The following is a 26,358-nucleotide window of genomic DNA, read 5'->3' as shown; positions in this document are numbered from 1 at the left end:
CGGCCCCTCGAAGCCCCAGCACCGGCACCCGCGGGACCCCAAGGCTCGGGCTCTGTGCCACCCCTCGTCTGGCACGAGTGGGACGGGGACTCCGCCTTACCCGAGCCAGGCGGGTGGCGCTCCGGATGGCCGCGGCCACGGCGCCGCCGTCGGGGTGCACCCGCTCCACGTGCCCCCACATCCGCTCCCAGGTCTGCCCGTCCATGGGGAAGCCGCTCTTGTTCACCAGGAACAGCGACCCGCCGTCCCGCTGCTGCTCCTGCTCCTCCTCCTCCGAGCCGCCGCCGCTGCCACCGCCGCCGCCTCCGCCCGCCGCCCGCGGCTGAGCGCTCCGCGACCGGCCCCCGTCCTTGCCGCCTGCCGCTCGGCGGCTGCTCCCGCGGCCGCCGCCGCCGCCGCCCGCCGCGCCCGTCATGGCCCCGCGGCCATGCCCGAGCCCGGGACCGCTACCGGGAGGTGCCCCACGGTCTCGCCGCCGCCCCGCCCCTCCTTATATATATTTATATATAAATATATATATGTATGTGTGTATATCACGGGCGCGCGGGGCCGGCCCCCCTCAGCGCCGGCAGCGCTCGCTCCCCGTCCGGCCCCGCTCGCCCCGGTAGCGGCCGCGGCCGCGCGCCATGCCGCGCGCTACCGCGGGACCGCCGCCCGCCCGCCCGCCGCGCGCGCCCATTGGCCGCCGCAACAAAGAGGGGCGGGGCCAGCGGGGCCGCCGGCGGGAGGCGCCCCCTGCCGGGCGGACCGGAACGCCGGGACAACGGCGGCGCTGCCCGGGGAGTGGCAACTGAACAGAGCTCGGCCCGGCCGAGCCCGGACCAACAAAGACTGGCTCGGCTGAGCCCGGCCCAGCTGAGCCCGGCCCAACACGGCCCGGCCCAACACAGCCCGGCCCGACCGAGCCCGGACCAACACAGCCCGGCCGAACAAAGCCCGGCCGAGCTGAGCCCAGCCGAACCGAGCCTGGACGAACAGAGCTTGGCCCAGCTGAGCTCGGCCAAACCCGATCGTGCTTCCCGGGCCACGCCGCGTGACAAGCACATGAGGATCAAACTTTCCCTCAAGAGGGAGCTGGGCTCTTCCCTTCTTCCTAGCAGAGCTGGAAAATCCATTGTTAAGCGCTGAGTGTCACGGTGCTGCCAGCGAGATCCCACCACGCTTTGCTGAAGGCAAAGCACTGCTGAGAAGTGGCACCAGCGCTCCTGTGCTCGGGCAGACAGCTCCCTGGCTGCTGCTGCCTTCTCCAGCGCTTGGCTTCTCCCTGATGACTATTTCCCTGCTCAGAAGGTATTTTTCAGCTCTTTATATCAAGCACAACAGTGTTGGTGTAATAGAACTTCTGGAGCTAGAGGTGACTCCCCATCAGAAACAGTCTGAAAAGTGTTGCTCCCATCCCCTGCCCATGTACTCAAATGCTGCTGCCGCTCTGATCTTCCCTGTTCCCAGACAGAAATAAATCTCTGCAGTGCCCTAATCAGCTTCCCGAAGGCTCTGGAGAGCCAGGAGTGTATGCTGAGTTGCTAATCACTCTCCACGGGAGCTGATGTCTCTGTGAGTCCTACCAGTAATCCTCTCTGCTGTACCCTGGCCTTGTCATTTGCCAGAATCTCATCAGGAGGTTTAATGGAAGGGAGGCCCAAGAAAAGCTGTTCCATCAGCTAAAGCAAACCAAGGGCTTCAGCTTTCATGGCTTGCCAAGTGTCAGCTTTCAGCCCAGGAGACTTTGGTCTCGGGAGCCCCCTGAGCTGAGTGTGGGGGCTCTGTGAGTAAATGGCATCACAATCTGGGGACAGCAGGAAAGGTCAGAGTGGATTTAGAGCTGCTGTGAAATGTTCATCCTCTCCCCTATGTCCTACATTTCCTTTATCATCAGGCAAACACTACAACTGGAGGGTAAATGTGCCCTCATGCTCGCCAGGGGCAATACACACACACACACACACACACCCCACTGGGTTTTGAAGTAAGATCCCGGAGAAGCACAGGCTCTCCTGGAGCACAGATGAAGCTGTATATCAGCAAGCTGTGAGAGCACCAAGATGAGTTCCAGATGGGAGCTGATGAAGCACAGAGACACAGAGAGGCTGCAGACATGGAGGAGAGGGCTCTTGAGGAGCCAGGGGAGGCTCAGGCAAGAGAGTGCAAGGAAAGGAAGGCTAAGAAAGTCTGTAAGTTCACTGGAACAGAGCCAGGGTAAAGCTTGAAAACCGTTCAGACCTGGATCTTAGGACTAATGAGACTGTGCAGGTGGTGGCACCCATGTGTGAGCCATCCAGGGGCACACTGTGTGTGACAGAGCCTGGACTGCTGGGATTACACAGCAGAATGTCATCTCCAAGGATGCTGATACACAAGCTGGCAGTCACGTATGTCCCAGAACCTTGTTCGCTGTTGAAACAGGCAACGATGGTGAGGCTGTCACAGCCTTGCTCAGTGCTGCTTCACTGCCCAGAGAAGTCAGGAACCCTCAGATTATGCTTTCCTGCACCCACCCACTCCTTAGCCACCCTGAAAGAATGAAGATTAGAGTGTTGTGCTTTGCAGTTCAAAGCCTCCTGCATCCACTATGTCAGGGCATGCTCTGTGCCAAAGGGAAGGATTCTCCCTGGCCAGACAATTAAGGGGCATGGCAAAGTTGAGATGCCAGCAAGTCTGCCCATAGCAGACCTTTGCAGCACTCAGACCCCTTCTAATCAGGACTGAAAGAAAAAAATTATTACCAACTCCTTCTTAATGTTCAGGATGAAGAGAGACAATCTGAACTCCCAGAGGGCAGTCAGTGTGTCCAAGGCCAGCCACGGGCTGGACAGGCAGGGCAGATATTAACTGAGGTCCTGAAGCTAAAGGCAACTTTGAAACAACAGGCTAAGCAAATAAAAGTATTAATCCGAAGTCCCTACAGCTAAAGGAACATCTTAATAACCCTCTTGCCAGCTACAAATTAAGAGTCAAAATAGAAGAATGCTGCTTTGGATTAGCCAAAGTCCTCCGTAGTATTATTTATGAACAGACAGATATTCAAGATGAGTAAGAGCAGGGTGGGATATGCAGCCCCCAGCATCTAATGGCTTTCACCTCATGGGATCACCTAATTTTGATCCCATAACTCTCAGCAGTGACACCTTGCTCCCTACTCTGTAGCTCTTATTCTCATATGAGGTTCCTGCTCAATCTCTGTCCTGGAGTGCAAGACCTTTTTGACTTTGAAGTAATTTTTTATGGATTTACCCTTCTAAAGCTAGCTCTGAACAACACCTCAAACCTACAGTCTTTCTCCTAATGTGGTGCTTGTTGCTACAACAGCTGCTTTCTGGGTCAAAGGAACTAATTTGATCATAAAATCATGTAAGAGGGTTTTAACCTTCATTATTTCCAATTGCAGGCTCATTTAAATGCAATATTCAAAAGGCCCTGCAGTGAAATTACACCACCAACTGTGGTAAAATTAATAGGTCCTAATTGTACCATGGCAGCAAGGTGATATTAGCACTGGCTTTTTTTTCAAGCAGACTTTTCCAAAGTGTCACTCCCACATCCCCCTCAAGGAGTCCCTCTAACCCCTTCTCCAGCAAGCATCTTCTCACACACAGCAACAGATTCAGCCCTGCCATGTAGCAAAAACTCACTGCCCAGTGATATTCCCTACAGACAGAAGCAGGACACTGGTTTGGGCTTATTTGAGAAAACACTTCCTCTATTACCCATTGTTTCCAAACAGCCTTTCATGTGCTAGGAGCCAGCAGGAGAAGGCTTTTCTGGCTAGTGGCTCCAGCCTGACCTGGCCTCAGAATAGGGAGGTGCAGCCAGGCTGGGAGTGGTTCACTGGTGTGATAAGTGCCTGTGAGGTCTCTTGCACTACCCATGCTACCACTTCGCTGCTCTGAAATTCAGTGGGTTCCTGCTCTGCAGGTCTTCTGCCAGCATGGCTCTAGCCTTTTGTAAGATCTTTGTAAGGCCTTGTCCCAACTCCACTATCAACAGACCAGTGTTAAAATACTTGCACTGTGAATGGGGACACTACTCTATGCTGCCAGAGCACACAAGGGAAGCACCAAACCCAGAAGCTGAACAAGACCAGCAGCAGCACTGCAGCAAAAGATGCACTGGTTGGCAGATTGCACTTGTCCCTGCCCTGCCTGGCCACCCCTGGCTCTGCAACCTGGCCTCTGGACCCCTTCAGGCCAGACTGTGTGGCAATTCTCCTGGTCCCAATCCACACCAGTGTCCTTCTCAGTGCCACAGCTATGCCACAAAGCTGCTCCTGGTGCATTTGCTCTGATGCCTCTGCAGGCAGGCAGTGAGGAGCTGATCCAGCAGTCCATCCAACAGAGGGGCAGGAGACACAGCTCATGTTGTTCCAGCCCCATTAGGAACAGCTGAAGTTTTCTTTTATCTGCTGCTGACCGAGGCAGAGCTGGGAAGCACATTGTCAAGGAATGGTCTTACAGCACCCAAGCAAAAGCTTTTTGATCTTTTCCTCTTTCCTTCCATCAGACAGAGGGCAACATGACAGATCTGGACCTGGGTTATTTCCCAGGTCAGCAAAAGTGGACACAAAATGCTCTGCACTCACTGAAGGCCCCTGTACCAGTACCTGAGAGCAGGTCAGTTATTGGTGGAACAGGAAATACGCCCACTATCTCCAGCTAGCAGCGGTCAAAAGCCTGAAGCCTGGATACCTCACAGTGTTCCCATCTTGGGCACACTGTTCTCCTAAAGCTGGGCCAAGTGATCTTAATGGCCTTTTCTGAATTTAGGAAACAGAAAAGCAGCTGCAGTCTGAAATGGTTAATCCTACAAAGGTGCTTCAGCTTTGCAGGAGGAAGCAGAAAAACACAGGTCAAGAAAGTTTACCTGCTGCCAGTGAACTATATTATTCCTATGCAAATATGAGCCATTTCCTGAAAAGACCATAGCGACCCCATGTGATCCTTGAAAAGGAAAATAAAACTTGTTTGTTTGGGGCTTTTTCCTAAATTGGACATTTTGCTGGAATGGGATGGTTTTTAGTAATGAAATGCAAGGTCAGACTGTGATAAGGATGTAACCATGGTAATATGGGAAGGGCTGTTGATGCAAGTTTGCAGGAGTGGTTTGCGTAACCACTAAGAACAACTTTATGTATTCATAAAAATTCCATGTGATCATTGGGAAAATAAAAATATAAAGCAGACTTTAAAAAGAAAAACAAAAACTAAGCTATAAAAGGAATGCTTGGGGGTGTGCTTTCTTAGAACTTTCCCCAAATTAGCCCTTTCTGGGAACTCTTAACACTATTTATTTTACTATGGTTTAGCAGAAAAAACAGCCATCAGCTGCTTTGGCTGTACCAATGAAGAACTTCAACAGCATCTTTCGATTTCTGCCTGAGCAAGTCCAGGACCTCCTGCTGTAATTCTGCTGCAATTAATCATTACAGTGTTATTTTAGATGGGTCTAATGGGGCTCCAGTTCAGTTTTTCCCAGACTAAGCCAACAGGCAAGTTTTTCTTGCTTAAAAAAAATAAAAAAATAAAAAAATAAAAGCATCAGGAAAAGCCTATAAATCAGGCTTCCCCCAAACCTGGTTTGCTGGTTTTCACTTCCCCCTCCCCACTGTCAGGTCAGCATGTCCTACTTGGCCTGACAGAGCTTTTGCTGACAGTGAAATAGCATCTTCCGTACTTACTGTAATTACCTCACTCTGCTCTACAACTGATAGCATCAGATACAGGTGAGACTTGTTTCTGAGGGGTACAACATCAGTGTCCCCATACAAGTCTGCCTTACTCCTCCTGTCTCATTCCAAAGTTTCAGTCTCAAATATTGCAGCAGCTTGAGGAAATAATTACATCAATACAGATTGCTCTGAAGGTCTTACTTGATGGCATATCACATGATTTGGTTTCTGCAGCAAGCTCTGCTTTTAAAAGCAAGGAAACACTAATGCCATTTTTTGCTAGTTACTTCTTTAACCTTTAGTCGGAGGATAAACAACCCAGCACAATCACTTCTTTTTCAGGGGAACTACATAATACAAATGCAGGTAGCAAAGAAAGGTGGTGGCTGAAAAAGTCTGCTACTAGAAATGAGATTTCTTTTCAGCAATCTTCTGCACCTGCAGCCATTGTCACAAGGGATTTGCCAGTCATGGCACTAAAAGACTTACCTTTACTGCCAAAAGAGTGCCTGAGTCGCCCCTGGCTGCATGGAGAGAATTTACTGCAGTAAACCCCTACCTGCTTGTCCTAGTTACAGCACCTGGGACCAGTTTATCACTATGTGGGTATAACCAACCTCTGTGTAATTAGCCATGAACTGTTAATACTGGATCATTTGCAGGAGCTGCCCAGGGCACACCTGACACCTCAGACTATAGGCTGGGTGTTAAAGAACCCTGCAAGACAGGGGAGTATTTCTGTCTTCACACCAATGACTCAGCTGCAATAACTCCCCTCCAGGGAGGCATCAGCACCTCACACCCAGCCTGAGGGGTCGTGTCTGCTAATGGCCCATTAGGGACTGGCACAATAGGCAGCTGCAACAACCCAGACTATCAAAGATTCCAAAAATATCCCATGACTCACAGAGTAAATCATCCATTGTGAAACTCCTCACCCTGGGGGAGGTACTGGGCATATATAATCTTTGGGTTTGGGGACTTTGGGTACCACTTGTTGGATCCAGAGGAGGGACCAGAACTTCAGTAGGTTCTGCCACTCTCAGTGCGACTGCCACTTTCAACAAGACTGTGACCATCATCCTCACCAACAAGTTTTCCTTTCCTTTTACTTTGCACTCAGAGGGACCACATGACACTCAGCACAGGGGCTAACGAACACCATTCTGTTCATGCTCCAGGTTGCTGGGTTATTCATCTGCATTTTGTGGATTAAAACTAATTTTTCTCTGTATCATTGTATTTATTGTAATCTTTTATTAAATTGTAACTCTGACCTGTAATCTCCCTTGAGCTGGATTCATTCCTCCTTCCAGTTTACCTTTAAACCAGCACACTGCTTAAGGTTAGAAGCAGAATTGTTGGTGCTGTTCAGAAATAAATTGAACAATCTAATTTCTGTGCCCTCCAGGAATAGTGTGATACTGGTTAGGAAACACTGACCAAATGTCAACCGTATGTATTAATGTTCTTCAAGTGCATTTTCTTTCTAGGAAGAAAGAAAGGTGGACTGCAAAAGTTATTAAGTCTAGCAATAGAACATATCACAAGCCCACAAACCAAAAGCCTTTGAATTTAGATGCTGTGTGAAGCCTGCAAAGAGAAGTGTGTGACACACTGTTCTCAATACCATGGTGCAACGCAGTGTAATCAACTGATTTCATCAAACAGTTTTTGATCTGAAGCGTCACTTCAAGCATCCCTGGGAGACAGTGCTCTGCAGAATAAGAGTCCCCACTTCTAGAGTAATCAAAACACTGCAGAAGCACTTGAAGGTGACAGTAAAATTCAAATATTTTGGGGTCATTTTAAAAACAAAGCCCTTAAAGGAAGTATAGTAATCTGTGGCAAAATTACTTTTTCTCAGTCATCTTCATTATTTGCCATCACAGGAATGATACTCATTGTCAGAGTTAACTTGCAAAGTCAAGCCTTCGAGCGTGTTCTGACTTTGGAATCAAACCCAGGAATGTTGTGTGATCCCACAAGCTGCAGACTTGGAGGAGGCTCCATAATGGTCTCTGTACTCTTCCTGCACAGACATTTCAACCCTCGTGAGACTCTCACAGTTTGAGCATGAGCAGATGGAGTAGGTCAGAAGAAAATCACACCGACCATGGGGCATTCTGTTCCCCAAAAGCTGAGGGACCTCCATATCTCCCCTGTTGTCTTGGGTTGAGCTGGCAAAACGCCAACTGTCCAAGACAGGGTGAAAAGGGTTCCTCCTCCCCTCCACCAGCTATGGAAAAAAGAAGAGGGAGAGGAAAAAAAACCCTCCAAACTAGATTTATGCTGAAACTAACTATATGTATTTATATAGAAAAGAGGAAATTAAGAGAGAACTATAATATAACATACACTTACACAAGTTATATATATATAACAAGAAATAACTTCCCACTCCCCAATTAATACAAAGTCTAGATCTATAAGATTCTAAAAAACACCTAGCAAGAAACATAAAGAGTAACAACAAAATGTTTCTACTTCCCTGAATTCAAACAAAATGCAAGCACCAGCAGAAGCAGGAGCAAGGCTCAACAGAGCAGAACAACTGCAGCAGTCTTCTCTGCACTCCAGCCATAATAGAACTGACCTAACACCTCCCACTGCTGCACACATATCTTAAGTTTGCATCGTCTGGTATGAAATACTTCCTTGGTTACCCAGTCAGGTGAGAGCTGTCTCTCAATCCACACAGATTCTCTGAGCCTGCCAATTTGAGGCCTAGCTAAAACCACTACACCTGTCAACAGTCTGGTTTGGAAAAATTTGTTAAGTTTCTGAGCCTTTGAAGACTCCTCTACCTTTTTGAAGTTTCTGTGAAGCAGTGACAAGATGCAAAATCATGGGTTTTCTATGTAGGCTGTAGGCAATGGCCTCTAAGTGAATTTCAGGCTTTTACATTAGGGGCCTAAGTAAATTTCAGTCATTTATTGGGAGCAGAAGATAACACAAACTCAAGCCCTGTGGCGACAGTTAATCATTCATGGGTGAGTCATTCTCACCCCAGTGGGACAGTGCCTCTTCATTCTGCACAGAATGTATGTCCTGTCTACTGCCTGTAGGGTTGTTCAGAATCAGCCGATGAATTATTCTGAAGAAATCAAGTTGCCCTCCAATATTTAATAGAGAAAGCAGTATGCATAGCCTTAGAAACTGCACTGTTATATTTTAAGTTCTTTTTCTCTTGGCAGCAAGCTGGATGATTTGACTTCTAAAAAATAACTAACTTTGCACTCATCTGCAGTCCCTCTTTTACCTTATTCAAACTAGTGATCAGCATCTGAGAAATATTAGGACTGCCCCATTCTGAGAAAAAAAAATTCAGAACTTTCTGATTCAGCCCAATGCAGTCCAGGAAAACTGAAGCCTTCAATACTTCCCTGGGATTTTTCCATCTATGTGGAGTCTATAGTTTTTGTAAGGTCTTATGTCTGTTTCTGGAAACTTGTAACACAGAGCCACAATAGTGACAATGCCCTTTAGATATTATTTACATTTTTAATGGTTTAAGAATTGTTACAAGCAGAAGCAATTTACTGAAAAAAACACTGGAAATTAGTATCCTGGAGGCTGAATTTTGGTCACTGGTATTAAGCAGATATTAGCCAGTTATTCATAAATACATATATAATTACTCCTAAATCAGTAATTATGCCTAACCATTGCCAGTAATTAGGCTTTTTTTTTTTTTTTACTGTGACATACCTACTGAAGTTCTTTCTATAAAGTTCAGGATGTTATTGTTTTGTTTTCTGAAAGTTGTTGTTTAATAAACCTATAAATATTGATTTAGAACACAGTCAGATAAGGTTAGCTCATTGTGAAGCACAGACAGAAGGAAATCCAGCAGGCTTCTAAGAAACCTTTCCAGCCCAGGAAGCAGCTGGAGTGTTAGGCACCTGCTTGTTTTATCCATACACAAACCATATCCCTTTCTGTTCTAATTACCTGCAGCTTCCACAGAGACACCATAAGAGGAATATGACCCTGTAGTCCTGGTTGTAAAACCCACCTGAAAGTTCAACCCAGTGTTAGACTAGACGTTGGCATTGTTATATGACAAAAGGCTTGTGTTTGCTGTGCTCTGCAGCACCTGCAACCTCCTTCTGTGAAGAATTTCCTATGCAAAAATAGCTGTGAAAGAATGCCAGTTTTGTGGAGAAATGAGATTTAAAAAAACCTAAAATATTTTCTTACAGTGGCTCTACTTTCTTTGAAGCAGGTTGATCAAACTTACCTAGTTCACAAGAGACATGCTGGGCTAAATGCCTGAGGGTAAGTGACAGAACCCTTGCAGAGTGTTCACAAGGATTCTGCCATGCTCCCACTGAAGACAGCTCTAGGTTTAGAAACAAAAGTTGTGCCATAACTGAAGATAATATCTCACTCTATCCTCTCTAAGAAGTTATTCTATCCTCTTTCCCCAAATAATTTCTCTGCAACCAAGTGCTTTATTAAAATAATATTTGCACTACCCTCAAGAAGCTCCCTTTGAGTCACTCTGCTTTAGGGGTTCCCTTATACTTCCTTTTCCTCACAGACCTTTTTCAAAGCAAAGGAGAAATCACTAGGCTAGAGCAGCGTGACTCAACTCTTGCTAATATTTAATTTCTTCCATGCCCTGAGAAATGCTTTAAATTTTCCTACATTAAAAGGCAGCTTCTAAGGAAAAAAAAAAGAATAATTTTTAGATCATCAGCTGTATCAGCAGCTGTCAAAAATGTTAATCTTGGCTCCAATAAAGTTATGCAATATACACTTTATTAGCTACACATAATGGTAAGTAATGGTGCTGTCCACATATACACATACATACAATATTGCAATCAGAAAATATTCCTAAAGAATTTTTAATTTGCTCTTGATACAAAGAATGGGACACTAACAAACCCGAAATATTACAGCAAAAATATTTGTTATCATCATGGTAGAATAAAGACACGAGCAATAAATACCATGGATCTTACACAGAAATACATTTCACTTAGAAAAATGTTTTGGTTAATTCATTCTGGTTCATGTATTAACATCGCTTCTGCCTCTTCACAGACTTCACACCCAGTGGTGGTGCAGGGCAATCACATGGGATACAGTAACAGCTTGTGGTCCATGAAACATCAGTAGCCTGTAACACTCAAGAGGGTGGTACGTTCATGTATTGAAAGACAGCAACTGAAAAGGTCACACATTCCCATTCACACAGGAGAACGCCTGAGTTGACGGCATGGAAAATGAAAACAATAAACATTTACAGCTTCACCCAATTTCACTTGGTTGTAGATGCACAAGATAATCCAATTATTTCTCAAAACACATTTTTTCATCAGGAAACATGGGCTGGCAGCTCCAATTATGCACTACAGTGATTGTCTCTGAAACGAGACTGCCTTGAACAAAAGAGATGACCAAGAGGATGAAATTAGGAAAGCCCTATTAACCTAAAATAATTAATATGTATTCTTTCTACTTCTACCCTTGTTCTTTCTTCCTTGTAAAACATGGGCATTCGGCAAGAGAAAAAGATGTTACTAAAGACCCATCTACAAAATACTTGCTCTGAAGGACTTACCTAGCAAGCAGAAGAAAGTTCCCAATTGCAGTAATTCCTGACTATGCCTTACAGGTCTGATGTTTCCACACACAGCCAACAGAAATGAAGGGTTTGAGGCCATGTTAGGAATCCTAAATAAAAATGGGTCGATGTTTGCTGGGTTCCTCCCCCTTAAGTTACAAAAAGTTTGACATGGTCTGGAAGAAACACAAAGAGTTATTTTTAAGGCTAACCTCTGAATCTTGTAGCTGAAAATTATCAGTTGCACACCCTGGTGGGCCCCCGAGAACTTACAGGCAGCCCCCTTGTTATGCTCCCATTACATGAGTTGCATCCCCTAGAACTCTCTTGAAACACTTAAAAGAAAAGCAAAGTGAAAAGCAAAACCTGGTGTATGGGACTGGGATGCCTCTCCTTACTTAGTTTCTCATGCCATCATCTCATAACTGACATGTAATTCCATTCATTATACAATTACCTCTTTAGACAGTTATGGTTTTAGCATCCACCTCTACTCTTACTGGATAGCTGAGCCAGGATCTCAAGGCTAAGAGTAAGAAACCCTATCTCCAGTTCCAGATGGACGTGGAATTTCCAGGCTGAGAAAGTTGGAACTATTCAGCCTGGAGAAAAGAAGGCTTCATGGAGACCTCATAGCCACCTTCCAGTATCTGAGAGAGGCCTATGGGGAAGCAGGAAAGGGACCTTCCATGAGAACTGTAGTGATAGGACAAGGAGTAATGTGTAAACTGAAAGAGGAAAAACTTAGGTTAGATATTAAGAAGAAATTTGTTACTGTAATGATGGTTACACACTGAAAGAGATTGCTCAGGAAGGTTATAAATGTCCCAACCCTGGCAGTGTTCAAAGCCAGGCTGGATTAAGCCTTGAGCAATCTAATATACTTGCCCCTGGCAAGCAGATTTGGAACTAGATGATCTTTAAGATCCATTCCAACCCCTTGACATGCTATGATTCTCTGTTTGAGTGGAAGGCAAAAAGCACAAAGCCTCAACTACTCCAAATTTATTTCTGCCATGAGCCAGAACAGATGATAATATTATTGCCTAAAATATTGGTTTGCTCTTTATTTGGTCTTTATTTTGCTGCTGAGCCTTTGTATTTAAATACTTTATCATTGCCTGGAAATAGCTCACAGGTTTCTAACTTTCAAGGTCTTTACAAGGGAGTGTATTAAATCCAGGATCTTATTAAGCCTTCATTATTAGGAATATTTTCTTTTCAGGGACCCAACAGGCTTTCCAGCATGACAAAATCTTGTTTGGACTTTTTCAGAGGGTAGCCAAGTCATTTGGCAGAAGAAAAAAAACACAAGGAACCAGAACTAGAATATTTTTTCAACAATCAGTTGAACATAACTAAAGAAACTGGAAACTAGTAATGAAGAAAGGAATAAAAAAATAAATTTTAAGGGAAAAAAAAATGACTCAATCTTTGAATTTGAACAGTGTTTACTGGAGAGGTCAGCAAACATTCTGGACTTTCTACTGGACATTTGAAAACAATTCCCCAAAACTGCAAAAATATTATCTTGTTAAGATTTTTCAGCACCAAAAGTCAAAGTAACCAGGGGCCATGAACATAAATATTTTTTGAATCTGTATCTTGCTCAAGAACACATATACATTTTGGCACACATTATTATAATTTTTTTCCAGAGGGAAAAGCCACCCACATATACCACAAGGCAGAAACTTCCACTTTTCTCACTATGGTTGAAAATGTGATCCCTCAATGGGGCAGCTTGTATCACAGCAAGTCACTAAATGTAAAGAACTGACATACTAAAAGCATCTCTACTTCCACTCCTATACCCTTGTCTGCCATTTGAGTATCCAAGAGTTACTTTTCCTATATTCAGCTATCTCAGCAGTGGACTCTTCTTGTAGAGCTCACTGCTCCAGGACCAGCAAGGCCTGCTAGCACTGCTAGCCCTGGCTGTGTTTCCTCCCCCCCCTCATGCCTCCCCAACTTCCTTGCCAGTGTGGCAGTAGGAGAAACAGAAAAGTCCTTGGCTCTGTGCGAGCCCTGATCATCAATAACAAAAACATCTCTATATTATCAACCCTGTGTTCAACACAAATCCAAAACACAGACCCATAACTAGCCACTGTGAGGAAAATGAACTCGACTCCAGTTGAAACCAGTGCAGAGTTAACTAGTTCCCAACTGTAATAATCAGTGGAAAATGTCAAGTAGGGTTCTACCTTCTGGATGGCACTATGTCCGTGTAAACTTAAAGAGACAGCATCACTGGTGGCACTGAACCTGCAGGCTCAGCTTACAAACTGCTAAAACTGGAAAGTTTGCAAAAAGTCCACTAGAGCTCAGGTCTGACTCTTCCAGTAATAGTAGGACCTCAGTATTATTGTAGCGCTCTTGGTTCTGTAGGTGTGTAGATAAAGCACAAGGTAAAGGAGAAAATTTTCATAAGCACTACAGTGAGGAACCCACATCCCAAATTCAGATAAATGTAAAGGGAACATTAATAGTCTGCTCATTTTGTAGCTAAGATCTATGGTATAAATGCAAATATTTCATCAGTCAAAGTAAAAATATCACTGTTTTCCTTTCAGTCACCCTTACAGCTTTTAACAAACTGTAAAAGACATGATTTAAATTACACTAGCACAAAAATTTCACATGAGACAAGTGATACAGTTCATAACAAATAAATGCAAAAAAAGGATAGAACACATTTTCTGATATTCCACAAATGTTCAGAGAAGCTTTAACACACAAAATGGAATTTCTTCAGCAGCACTGGTTAAACTCAAGATGAGGCAAGGATCTTCTTTACAAAGTAAAGGCACCAGCTCTTTGTAAACACATACTGCCCTCGCTTTAACTAAGAAAGCACTCAAAATATTCCATGGAGGAAACCTGTGTGGTAGTGTTCCTTATTGCCTATACTTCACAACAGAGATATCAAAGGCCTTTCTCCTCCTTTTTACAGTGTTTAATAAGAAATGTTTTTTCTTCAATTTATCTAGTGGGAAATTCTTTAAACCTCCCCAGAAATGTTACAATGAATCTTTGAGACAGAGTTTTGTCTATCTGCCTTCTGATACCTATCAAGAAGTTTCAAGGCAAAAGAAATGTCAGATGCCAGTATGAAACACAGACGTCATCTCTTGTTTTCAGTATTGTGCTATCAGTTTCCCAGAAGGAATCATTGGCTTATATTAAAAAACAGATACATTTAAAGTAAAAAAGGAACTCGTGAACATCCTCCTGCTGTGCAGCTCCCTACTCTTTGACTTTTCAAATGCACCAGCAAAGACTGAATAAGAAAAGAAGATTAGATACTTCCAATTATGACACCTGTATTTCAGGATTCCAGATTTTTTCAAGTATGCATCCTGAACATACATGTCCCCCTAGTTGTGAAGTGTTCACACAGTTCTTTACTAGTGAAATAGCAAAACTTGAAACCGTTAAAATAAGTATTCCATACAAAGGTGAATTGTTTGTGTCTGGAGCAAAATGAACTAAGCATCTTCATTGTTTCCACCACACAACTACCACCAATATCAACAAACACATTTTACTACTTATACACAAAAATCCAGTGATTATACTAGTTCATATTGTTCCATATCCGACCAAACTTGTGCGTTTCTAAGTCACCTTCCTTCAGCTTTATAAAGTTGACTGAATTTTTAATGTAGTGCTTTCAGGTTCTACAGGACTGTCAACTGGTACCTGGAGAGGGAGATAAAAAAACCAAAACCCAAAACAGGAAGTAAGCTGTTATTCAGCAGAACTATTCCCAGTCTCAGTATTCTTAGTTAATTCCTAAGTTAGACTCTAGTAGTGTATCTAGTTAAGTAGCCAAATTAAGCAACTATAGAAAGCCCTATTTTCCCTTCCCTCTCTAATTAACAACAAACAAACAAACAAACAAACAAAAAATCCCTTAGAATTTAGTTTCTTAATATAATCCTGAAGTATGTATTTCCTGCATATAGATTAACTTCCCTTTTTTTTCTCCATTACATTTAAACACTGTAGAATCTTGATGATCAAGGTTCAGTATCAAAGTGCTATTGTACTTTATTAACACAGACAACTCTCAATTATTTATGGTAATATCAGGGCAAAGACTCCAGTTTTTCTTACATCCTGGATGATATAAATCAAGTTGTGTGACAATCTGGGCTAATTAACACGATGATAACAGAAAACTGACAAGTCATGGGCGACTGGCTATAACCAGCATGTACATCCCCAAGACAGCCCTGCTCCAGGCTGGCAAACCCACAGGATGCCACACTGTGCACACACAGCTGCATTGGTTTTGGGTTCAAGTCAGCTCATACAGCACCAGCTTGGAAGTTTCTGAACCTCCTGCAGACACTAATAGTGTGCAGTTGATCACAGATGATCGAAAGCTGCTGTACATTCAAGATATCTACACATAAAAAGAAGTGCGACGGAGGATCTTGCAGTATCTGACTCCTAAAAAAGTTGTCTCATATTTTGATCCAAATGATCAAAAACTCACACTACCAAAAAAGGTTTCCAGTGAGAGCCTTACTTCTACTGTGGTAATTTGGGAAAATTGCTGAAACATGGTCTTGGAACCTCATGAACAGCAGAAAGTGATATGCTCACTCTTCATTTAAATTCAGAGGGTGCTCAGCATAAGAACAAACCCAGCTCTTTAGGCAGCACAATACAGAAACTGCAGCATGGCTTCTGTTCATCAGACACTGACTTTACTTGAGGGGACCGCAGGTATTTTAAATAAAGTATGTAGTCTACAGGATGGCCTCATAACCCAATATACAAAAAGGCTCCAGAATTGACAATGCTACCTGCAAATATGAAAAAGCAAGATTCAAGCAATAAAACCAAATGTTAATATGAGCCACTTAAAATTCAGGAAAATCTGAGAGCAGAAGGTTTTTTTAGTTTTTCTCATGGGAGCTAAGGGGAAAACAGCTATCTGAGGGCAGCATCCGATGTGGCTCTGTTGTTCCAAAACAGCATGGAAACAGTCATAAGATTTTGTATTTACTCTTTTTGCAGTTAATATTGTTATGCCAAGAGAAGCCAAGCGTACAAGTAGGTAATACAATCACAGAAAAAGAGTCACCACTTACAGCTTTAGCATCCAAATTCATAATCCCTGAATTCACACTGTGTCTTCGCAGATTTGATTTTATTAAGGCTGAAACAAAAAAAGTTACAAAGAAAGCTGGTTCACAACTTTGCCATGACACATATGTCAAGGTAAATGCTTGCACAGTACAAGTACATGAAAGCTGCTTTCAGCAAATTTTCCTAATACCTATATTCGCTCTTTTGTGATTTGAACCCATTGCCAATTTGAACTTGCTCCTTGCAAACCACACAAAACAGAAAATGAGAATAAAAGCTTTTAAACTACAAGTACTTAAAGGAAAGCTTGATAGTTTTAGCACTTTCAGCACATCGTAAGTACCAATATGTCTAAGTTACTGTTGCAGTTCCAGAATACATCAGCAGTTTCTTGCATTTCGAAAACTGCAAACTGCCTCTATTTATGCATTTGTTTCCATTTACCATCCTACCCTGGAGACAGATATCTGTCTCAAATTCAAGGCATGACTCAAGAAATGGATGCCAGATGGCTGTCCATATATTAACATCATCCTTAAAACCTCCACATTTTTACATTAAACAATAATCATTACTTGTATTTTTAACTAATTACCTGTTAAGATAATGCCCACAAAAATCCAAGCACAGAGAAAGAGGTTTCCTGCACGAGGACTGTAGTCTGTTGTCAGTTTTCCTTGAACAAGTGTAAAGAGAATTCCAAATATCTGTAAACAAACATGTCAATTCATCAGGATTCCACAGAAGAGTCACCACTTTACCTTTAAAAGTTTCAAGTCACATCATACAGAAATCAAATTACAAAAAACAAGGACTACAGCAACACAACAGAAACTTAGCTGCCAAATCTAAGAAAGCCTTCCTGAATATTACTTTGCTTCAAGAAATAAAATTATATAACCTGTGCTGATGCATTAAGGAGACCCGAGGAAGTGCCTTCAGACTCTGGGTATGTAATTTCCACAGCAAATTCAAATCCAAGTGGAAGATAGCCAGTCATGAAGAACCTGTGGAAGAGAAGAGTAAAAGGATGACAGGCGTGGCCATCTATTACTACAGTTAAGAAAACCTAACATATTAGCTAATATCCTGAACTGTCATATTTTCATGACTTAATTCAGTAATTCCTTTGCCTGCTTCATTCCCTCAACATCATCCAACAATTTTAGCCTCACATCTCTCTCTTTAGGACAAAGATGTTTTAACATATTTATCCTGTTTCCCATAACCCCCTGCATTCCACTCCATACATATGAAACAACCTTTCCTGAGCAGTTCACAAGCCACTCCATAACTGGAGCCAATTACTCTCAAATGAAAGACAGACACAAACATAGTCATTTGATCAGCCCAAATATCCATGCTGGAGGACAAAGAGAGAGACCATCATCAGGGAGAAAGGCTTGTTCACTGGAACATCTGCTAGATGTTGCTATGGAAGCAACTGAGGGGACTGAGGGATGATGGGAAGAGCAGGGTATTAATGCAGTTGAGGTTGGATGGTTGGTTTTTAAACTGAAAATCTCAAGACATTTCTGGCTTTATCTTATCAGCTATGTCTGAATACAGTGCCATTCTCTCAGCACCTTTTGAGGCTTTTATATCAGGTATCTATGATGAGAGCTTATGCTCTTCTGAGTGATCAAAGCAACTAGCATGTTGCTTTGCCTATCAAAGCAGAGATTAATCAAAATGCACAGAAACCAATCTTCCTATATTTGCTCAAATTCTAATCACTTATCCACTGGTCAACAGAAAGCTTCACCTTTACTGCAGACAGCTTTCTGAATTGCAGCTAAATGAATTGACCATATAGAAACTTAGGTCCATAAAAATGTTAATTCATATTTACTGAAAAGTTACTTTAGATTTATTCTGATGTAACTGAAGGGAAAACCCTTGTAAACCCTACCTGTACTGTGAGTTATAGGCATAGGCTGAGACCATGGTGACAGAATACACAGTAGAATCATCTACTTAAAACAGTGAAATACTGTCTCTGAACAGAACTGCAGTAACTCTTCTAGTGCTCTTTAATTGCTCACCCAAGTACTCCTCCAGTCACGAACACTACTATAAGGTATCCGAGGTCCAGGGTGAAGGTAAATACCAACAACCCAATGAAAGAGAGAATGTAAACAATCAAAGTAGTTTGCCTGCAACCCAACAAAAAAAAATAAAGTTAACATTATTATCAGAAGATCACAGCACATTACTGAAGGATGGAAGAGCAACATGAACATTACTTACTCTGCAACATCTGACATTCTAAAGCTATAAAATTTGCTTCATGTAATTCTGACTTAAACATAGCATGCAATGAGAACATATTCCTTCCTGAACTCTTTATTGCCTTGGTTATATGGCTGCTTCACTCAAGGCTAAAGACAGTTAGACTCTCAGAGTGGACAATCACAGCAGATACTACTACCTTAAGACTATTTAAAGTTCTCCACTATGTTGTACCTCTTGGCCATTCTGCAGCGCTGCCCATTACACAATACATCAACACATGAGCAGCCAAATTGGACACTAATAGCAACAAAAGTCAGCCTACTAAGAGGCAAGTCAAACAAGTCTCACTACAATGTTCTATTTATTTTAAATCTGGGAAAAGGGATGTCATCCAAATTCTTAAAGCACATATTCATAAGCTAAAACTCATGCAGAAACAAAGCCAATCTACAACATTAACATTCATTCAGTTTCTAGAGCTCTTGCACATAATGTGGTATGAGTCACAGGGGAGAACTACCCCATCACAAACAGCACTCCAGGTCAGTGCTTGCTCCTGGGGACCACCACACCATGGATTATGGACCCAGGAGCAACAAGTCCAGAACAGAGTTCAGCTCCATGGTCATCCCCTGAGTTAAAGCAAATGTTATGCTTACTGATAGGCCCAGGAGTAGTATAAAAAACCTGAGAATTCATCAGCTTCTCATTTCACAAAACAGTGCAGAGTAGGCTTTGAGCCTTTACACTTTCCTAGAAGAAGAAGCCCCCTGGGCCACCTGGCCATCGTATGCAGGGCATACAGTGCTTTCCTTGTTAGCCTTACACTCCTGAAGAGACAGGAGTAGATGGAAAACCCCTTTGCATCTCTGCATTTTCCTCCCTCATTTCTTTTGGCCAAGAACCAGTAAGAGTCTCAAGCTTTCGCTGTAACCTCAGAAACTTGTCTGCATCAAGGCCACTAAAAGATCAGGGACAAACTGCATTTTATCATCAGTTCATTTCAGCCCTTAGGTTGCAGTATTTTTCTACTGCAAGTGAACCACTCTCCTACCCCTGACCCCAGACATGCCTACCCACACTTACTTGTATGTTTTAGTGTAATCCAGCCACAAACCACAAATAATCGAACCCACCATTCCTGCCACCACCAGTGTCAAGCCAATTCTCCCAGCGTTCACTTCTTCTCCCTTTCAACAAATATTTATATGGTGCTCATTAATAACTTGCTTCCACTCAGAGTCAAGTTCAGACCTCATGGCAGGCATAAGTGCAAACAAACATTTCTATGACTCCCATAGCTGTATGGTACAAGGAACTGTAGATGAGTATAAAGGAAACCAAACAACTGAGCACACATAGCACCTACATAATAATAAACATCATCTCTGCAAATGTTCAGTGAAAAAAAATGAAGACAAAGAAGATCTAAGAAACTTACCGCATAATGAGTTAGTATCATCTGGTTTAATAATGTAGAAACAGAATAAAATGCCCCAGTCATAATACCTGCAGTACCAAAAGAAAAGCTTCAGTCATTCCAGGTGTAGCCATGCAGATCTGCTACCCTAAAGAGTTAATCTTCTGACATTTCAGACTCACATCAGAGGCAAAACCTTTTATCTGCCATGTAAAGTATCTTTGCTGGACCTATAAATGGTATTTTGCATCACGCAAGATATTCCAGCACTGCCAGCTGAGTAAATAAAAGTTTGACACTTCTTCCCCCATAAAACACCACCACCACAATTAAAACTCAATGTGCTTTCAGCACACATTTGACCTGTTCTGCCAGACTACAGCCAGGCAGCACCACTTACCGTAACTGATCAGCAAAAGTACAAATGCGGTGTTTTTGAACAAGTTAGTAATGGACTGCTTGTAGGAGTAATCCTCAGGAGGTATAGTTTGCAGGACTGCTTGAGAGTGACTAGGAGGATATTTGGGCTTTTCTTCAAACACTAGGGAAAAACAAGAAGAAACAATTTGAATTTATCTTTTTTTTTTTAAGTGTTTCAGCTTGATGAATTTCAGAAGATTGACCTGTGACTTTAACACTTCCACAAAAAAATATTCTAGATTTTCTCATGGGAGAACGTAGTCAAAGCCACAAATCATGTGCTAATTATTTGGTGACATCACATTGCTACCAACAGTCTGAATTTTAAGATTAATAGAGGGAATTCACACTATATCATAATATCCTCACAGCAAATAAACTAAGAGAACTAAATATTTTGAAAGAGATCATCCCATGTGAAGCATGGCATGAAGTGAACTCGTTGTTGCTTAACTCTGGCACAACAGGTGAGTGTACACAAATAAACCGGAGAAAATGTAACCTCAACGACTCTGAACAGTCAGATGCCTTAAGTGAGATGTTGTAAACACTCCCTATGGTCAGCATTTAAATTCCAGGAATGAAACACTTACCAACTCCTGTTAAGAAGAACAAAAGTGTGGACACTATCGCTGTTCCATAGAACATGATGCTGATGTTATGTGCCATAAGATCAATATCATTAGGTGTATTTGGAACCAAAACAGGTGGCAACAAAAATCCAATTGCAGTGCCAAGCTGTAAAGCAAGAGAAGAAAACAAAAAATAATTTCGCTATGAACATAAAAATTAAAAGAAGTGAAAAGTCTGACAGGTGGAATTCAGAATTTTTATCGTAAGTATTAATAAAATTATGAAGGGAAATTGTTCCTTTAGTATCATACATCCGAGCCATTTTCTCTTGATGATGTTATACAATCAGTTCTTCTGTAACTCAGGTTTTAACCTTTTCGTTTCTAAAGTAAACTCCAATACTACATCTAGTATATATCTATACTACACCTAGCCCATATCTAAAAATCCTTCACAGAAAAACACTGTGCAGGCACATAAATCTGTGTCAATCATCTTGCAGCCGAAGGACTGAAGATGACAGAAGACTCCAGCTACTTTTGTTGCAACATTCTTCATTTGATGTCACATTTCTGCTGCTAAAGTAACAAAGACTGACATGCAAGGTTTACTGATAAAGCAGAGAAGAGCAAGAGAAAAGGAACATCCTTACCAAGAAATACAAAACCAAACCCAAGAGTTATTGTTAAGGAAATGAAGAAAAATCACAGAATGAACTAGTATCTGGTTTGTATCTGGAGTACATTCCAACATAACAACTGATTTTGTATTAAAGAGACAAAAAAACAAGGACTGAAATTTTGGGGATATGTACAAAGCATTTTAAAACATGAAGAAATTACAGTCTTGCACCACTCTCCAATTTCTCTTTTCTGCTCCTCCAAAATAAATTGCTGTTTAAAGTGCTAGAACATTTATTTTGTAACTAAAAAACCTGCATCTATTTTAGGTAAAATAAAATTTGAAAAGAGGACAAAAGACTGTTGGAGTAGCAAGTCCAACACTCGGAAAGTACTCACATTAAAGGTGTGCCACTGTGCTTACAAAGCATCCTTTGTGCATAATCTGATGAGTATTTTGCTACCTTCTTTTTTTTTTTCTTCCCCTACAGACCATCGGATTTACACAGTATCCAGTGGTCACATAAAAAATTTGGGGTTTTTGTCCTCACCCTGCAGTATACAGTTACATTTTCTCTTAAGGTATGTTTTTTTCCTCCCCTAATAGGACCCACAATACTCCAGCAAAGTAGAGTACTACCATTTTTCATCATGTACATCCAGAGAGGTTAAGGCCAGAAGGCTCAAATGTTCCAGTGACTCTGGTGTTCCTCGCTTAAGATGCTAAACACTTGTAGAAATCTGGCACTCCTAACAACCCCTGACAGGTTCATCACTGCATTGCCAATGATTTGTGCTCCAACTGCAAATCATCAGCATCTAAAGAGGTAGTGGGTACGATCTGATTTTGATAACTACCCTGTCCCTCCCCTGCCTGCAGTCCCTGCCCTGTTTGCTCTAGCTCTGAAGTTATACAAAGTTCCTGATAAGAAATCGACGACCAACAGCCGAGCGGGTTATAGGGACATGTTCTGTTACATAGTACACCTTGTGCAATTAAACAAGTACATTGAGACCCTACCAGAATACATATAAAAAAGTGAATTGCAGTGGGCTATACAGATAACACCACTTCTAATTTCTGATTTGTCACCTCAGTACTCTTTCAATCTAGCTTTTGAGAGTTCGGGGTGTGGAAGGGGTGGCTTGGTTTTGTTTTGGAGGAGCTTTATTTGTTAGGTTGCTTTTTGTTCTGTTTTTGTTGGTTTGCTTTGGGTTTTGGTTTTTTTTTTACGAAAGCAAAAACTGCGAATAGAGTAAATCCATTGTTTGACACTGTATCAGACTTCATGTGTCACAACCAGAACCAGGATCTTCAGACCTCTGTAGCACACAGCTCTGAGTTAGCAGGGTATGGTACATCTGCAGAGTAAGCCGCTGTCCTCTGCAGAGGACTGCCAGAGGGAGATGAAACACACTTTATCAGTGTGTTTCACAGGTGTTTCCCTGGCTGAGGACCAGCAAGAACTTCAGCACATTGCGATCAGTTCTACCTTGTGGATGGGAATACACTCCAGAAATAACTAGGCTTATTTTATACTCATTCTGTTCCTGTTTCCCTCGTCCATCTTTCTCATGGTGCCTATCCACACAATCTCTGCACTCCAGCTCCTGTCCTGGACCACTTCAACTCCTATATCTCAGCATCCAAGCAAAGCATCAGTTTCAGACTCCAAGTTGGATCCTTGGCACTGTATTGCAGAATAAAAAAAAACAGTAACTCCTTGCTGCTGGGAGCACTGGTGCATGCCAGGAAGAGGGGAAATTTAGCTGCCAAAGAAACCTTTAACCTGATTCCAGAATGTAGATCCAAAATTTTTGCTCCATGGCTGAAACAATGCCTGAAATCTTCAGTCTAAAGGGGACAGTTGACTTGTACACTGAAAGTCTTGAATGCAAAAACCCATTGTTTTGGAAAAACTGCAAACAGCCAGGTATAAGCTAATGAACAACCCTAATTGTAAACATGCAACATTAATGTTACCACTGTAATAATCCAAAGTGCACAAACATAAAATCGTTTGACTCACATGAGAAGAAACAAATCCTCCTTTACCTTAATCAAACTCTACTCATGACCTCAGCCTGCACTGGTGATGCAGGTTGGAATCTTAGCAATATTTAAAAATAAAAATAAAAAAAAAAAACGGGGACAGTGGCAGGGGGTGACAACAAGACTATAGGAGGAAAAAAACCAAGTATCATACCTGCACCTGTGCTTTCAGATGCACCTGTTCCAGCTCTCTGAAACTGGTCAGGACCAGGGAGCCTGAGGAAATCCGTGACTCAGTTATCAGCTCCCCACAGTGATGCAAACTATCACAGCATAACAGAAACTTCACGAGTCACCAGGGTATTGACTACAGGCACCTGGCAATTAGAGGCCATATTTTAAAAAGCAGAAACTAATATATGTTGGCACTGGGCCTCTTCATGAAAGTTCGTGTACTTCACACCCCTCCAGCCAGGGGTGGATTCAGTCATATGAGTCCAAATGCCAAAATACAAGAGGAAGAGAAAGATAAGTAAGACCACTTCTGAAAAGGGTCTTGACTGGCGTACTTCCAGTAGCTGATGGAAGCGTGTGAGCTGCCACACTCTGCCCCACGGCCGGGGTCTGGCTTGGCGAGGTTGGCTGGGCAGGTCAGGAGCAGCATCACCACATCCCTATCTCTGCTCCCTCACATTTCCACTCTCCAATGTCGCCACATAACCACATTCTCGAGAATGCCTTTTCCACTTAAGCACCTTATTTTTAGCTCAAAGCCAAACTCCGAGGAAGCCCACTTTCCAAAGCCGCCCTTGCTGCCCTCCGCCCCTACCTGGTTGCCCAGCACAGCCACGGCGCAGGCGGTGGAGACCTCGGTGGGGCCGAACCAGACGGAGGCGATGCGCGACGGCAGCCCCAGGATGAAGACCTGGGCGACGGCGCAGACGGCCTGTGCGGCCAGGGTGAGTGGGTAGCGCTGCGGGGCGAGGCTGCCGCACTTGAGCCAGGCGCCCAGGGCGTTGAGCCCGGAGCCCAGCAGGGCGGTCAGGCGCAGACCGCGGGCATCCAGCAGCCAGGTGGCCGGCAGGATCAGCACCACGTAGGCCACCATGTAGACCATGGAGAGCCAGTCGATCTCCGTGAACGAGACGCCGTAGAAGCCGGCGAAGACGTTGCTGAGGATGCTGTACTGGATCCACTGGAAGGCGTTGACCAGCGAGTAGCAGCTGAAGACGGCCAGAACCGCCAGTCGCCGCCGCGATAGCCGCGTCTCCACCCGCCCGGCGCCCGCCGGCAGCATCGCCTCGGCCTCCGGAGCCGCCGGGGCCGCTGAAGCTGTCGGAGCTGCTGGCGCTGCCCGCTGCTCCTCGCCGTCCGCCGGGGCCTCCCGCCCGCCGCCCGCCGACTCCTTGCCGGGCAGGAAGCCATTGCAGCGCTGCAGCGGGGCCGCGGCCGTGGCCGCCGGCATCTCCCCGCTGTCCTCCTCCGCCTCCTCCTCGCCGCCGTCCTCCACCATCTCGGCCGTCTCCCCACCCAGCTTGCCCGGCAGCGGCGGCGGGCGCAGCCCGGCTCTGCCTGCCAAGGTCACTTGGATCCGGCCCCGCTCCGCCGCCGAGCACACGCCGCGGCCGCCCCGCCCCGGGGCCGGGCCCCGACGGCTCCGCACGGCGGGCGGGACCCGGCACAGAAGGGCTTGGCCGGGCGGGGCAGCACTGCCGCGGCCAGGGCGCGCTCACAGAGCTGATAGTGCAGCCCTGTTTGCTGGGGAGCTGCTGGCAGTGCGGATATGTGTAAATACATACATATATATGTATATATATATATATATATACACACACACACATATATATGTATATCTCATAGAATCATAGAATCGATTGGACTGGAAAAGACCTCCGAGATCATCAAGTCCAACCCTTGGGCCAACTCCAGTCCATTTACCAGATCATGGCACTCAGTGCCACATCCAAGCTCAGTTTAAAAACCTTCAGGGATGGTGAATCTACCACCTCTCTGGGCAGCCCATTGCAATGCCTGATTACTCTCTCTGCAAAGAATTTTTTTCTGATCTCCAACTTAAATTTCCCCTGGCAGAGCTTGAGCCCGTGCCCCCTTGTCCTATTGCTGAGTGCCTGGGAGAACAGACCAACCCCCACCTGGCTAGAACTTCCCTTCAGGTAGTTCTACACAGTGATGAGGTCACCTATTAAGCCTCCTCTTCTATGTGTATATATGTATGCATACACACACACACACACACACATATACATACATAGAAATGTTTCTTTTGTTCACACCTCTGCTCCTGTTTTTTTTGCTCTTCTTTCTCATGGTTCCTATCTGTGTGATCCTCGCACTCCTGCTCCCGTCCTGCATCACTTCAATGGCAACATCTCAACATCCAAATGATGAATGCATGCATACATATATGTATAGATATATGTGTTTGTGCATATATATATATGCATGTGTGTGTATTTTTATATATATTCATATTTATATATATGTGTATATACATTTATATGTGTGTTTGTATTTATATATACACACATGCTTCTTCCAGTCCTTTAAATTGAATTTATAAGGCCTGTCCATCTGGGTTGACTGAGAACCATATGGGCATGGTAGTGGTGTAAATAATCCCCATGACATCCCCAAGGAATAAGCAACATCACTTCCTTCCTGTAACGGTTTTGGTGACTGGTGTGTCAACCCAAGGCAAGGTTGGGTGGTCATAGGCCAGTGCTTTGTGGC

The 26,358-nt window shown here is 43.6% G+C and overlaps 1 protein-coding gene across 5 annotated transcripts in view; it reads right to left on the bottom strand.

Moving 5' to 3' along the window:
• The window catches only part of LOC139683331 (tubulinyl-Tyr carboxypeptidase 2-like), a 60,053-nt gene extending 34,819 nt beyond the window's left edge, over positions 1–25,234 (bottom strand). Inside the window, exons 1-10 of one of the 5 annotated variants that reach the window (XM_071578391.1) lie at positions 24,437–25,234; positions 21,015–21,159; positions 20,402–20,542; positions 20,023–20,090; positions 19,668–19,771; positions 18,392–18,502; positions 17,248–17,353; positions 16,942–17,053; positions 16,349–16,416; positions 10,413–14,945 (exon numbers count right to left, since the gene is read on the bottom strand). In XM_071578391.1, the coding sequence (XP_071434492.1) occupies positions 14,883–14,945; positions 16,349–16,416; positions 16,942–17,053; positions 17,248–17,353; positions 18,392–18,502; positions 19,668–19,771; positions 20,023–20,090; positions 20,402–20,542; positions 21,015–21,159; positions 24,437–25,120 (1,602 nt within the window). In that variant the 5' untranslated portion in view covers positions 25,121–25,234 and the 3' untranslated portion in view covers positions 10,413–14,882. Of the gene's footprint in view, positions 1–100; positions 596–10,412; positions 14,946–15,848; positions 15,965–16,341; positions 16,417–16,941; positions 17,054–17,247; positions 17,354–18,391; positions 18,503–19,667; positions 19,772–20,022; positions 20,091–20,401; positions 20,543–21,014; positions 21,160–24,436 lie in introns of those variants that run through there. The other 4 variants (XM_071578399.1, XM_071578411.1, XM_071578382.1 and 1 more) reach the window with 4 other exon arrangements.
• Between the last annotated feature and the right edge of the window lie 1,124 nt (positions 25,235–26,358).

This window comes from Pithys albifrons, chromosome 2 (genome assembly GCF_047495875.1).
Source record: "Pithys albifrons albifrons isolate INPA30051 chromosome 2, PitAlb_v1, whole genome shotgun sequence".
Lineage (NCBI taxonomy): Eukaryota > Metazoa > Chordata > Aves > Passeriformes > Thamnophilidae > Pithys > Pithys albifrons.
The sequence above is the reverse complement of the archived record's forward strand: the minus strand, read 5'-3'. Positions and strand labels throughout refer to the sequence as shown.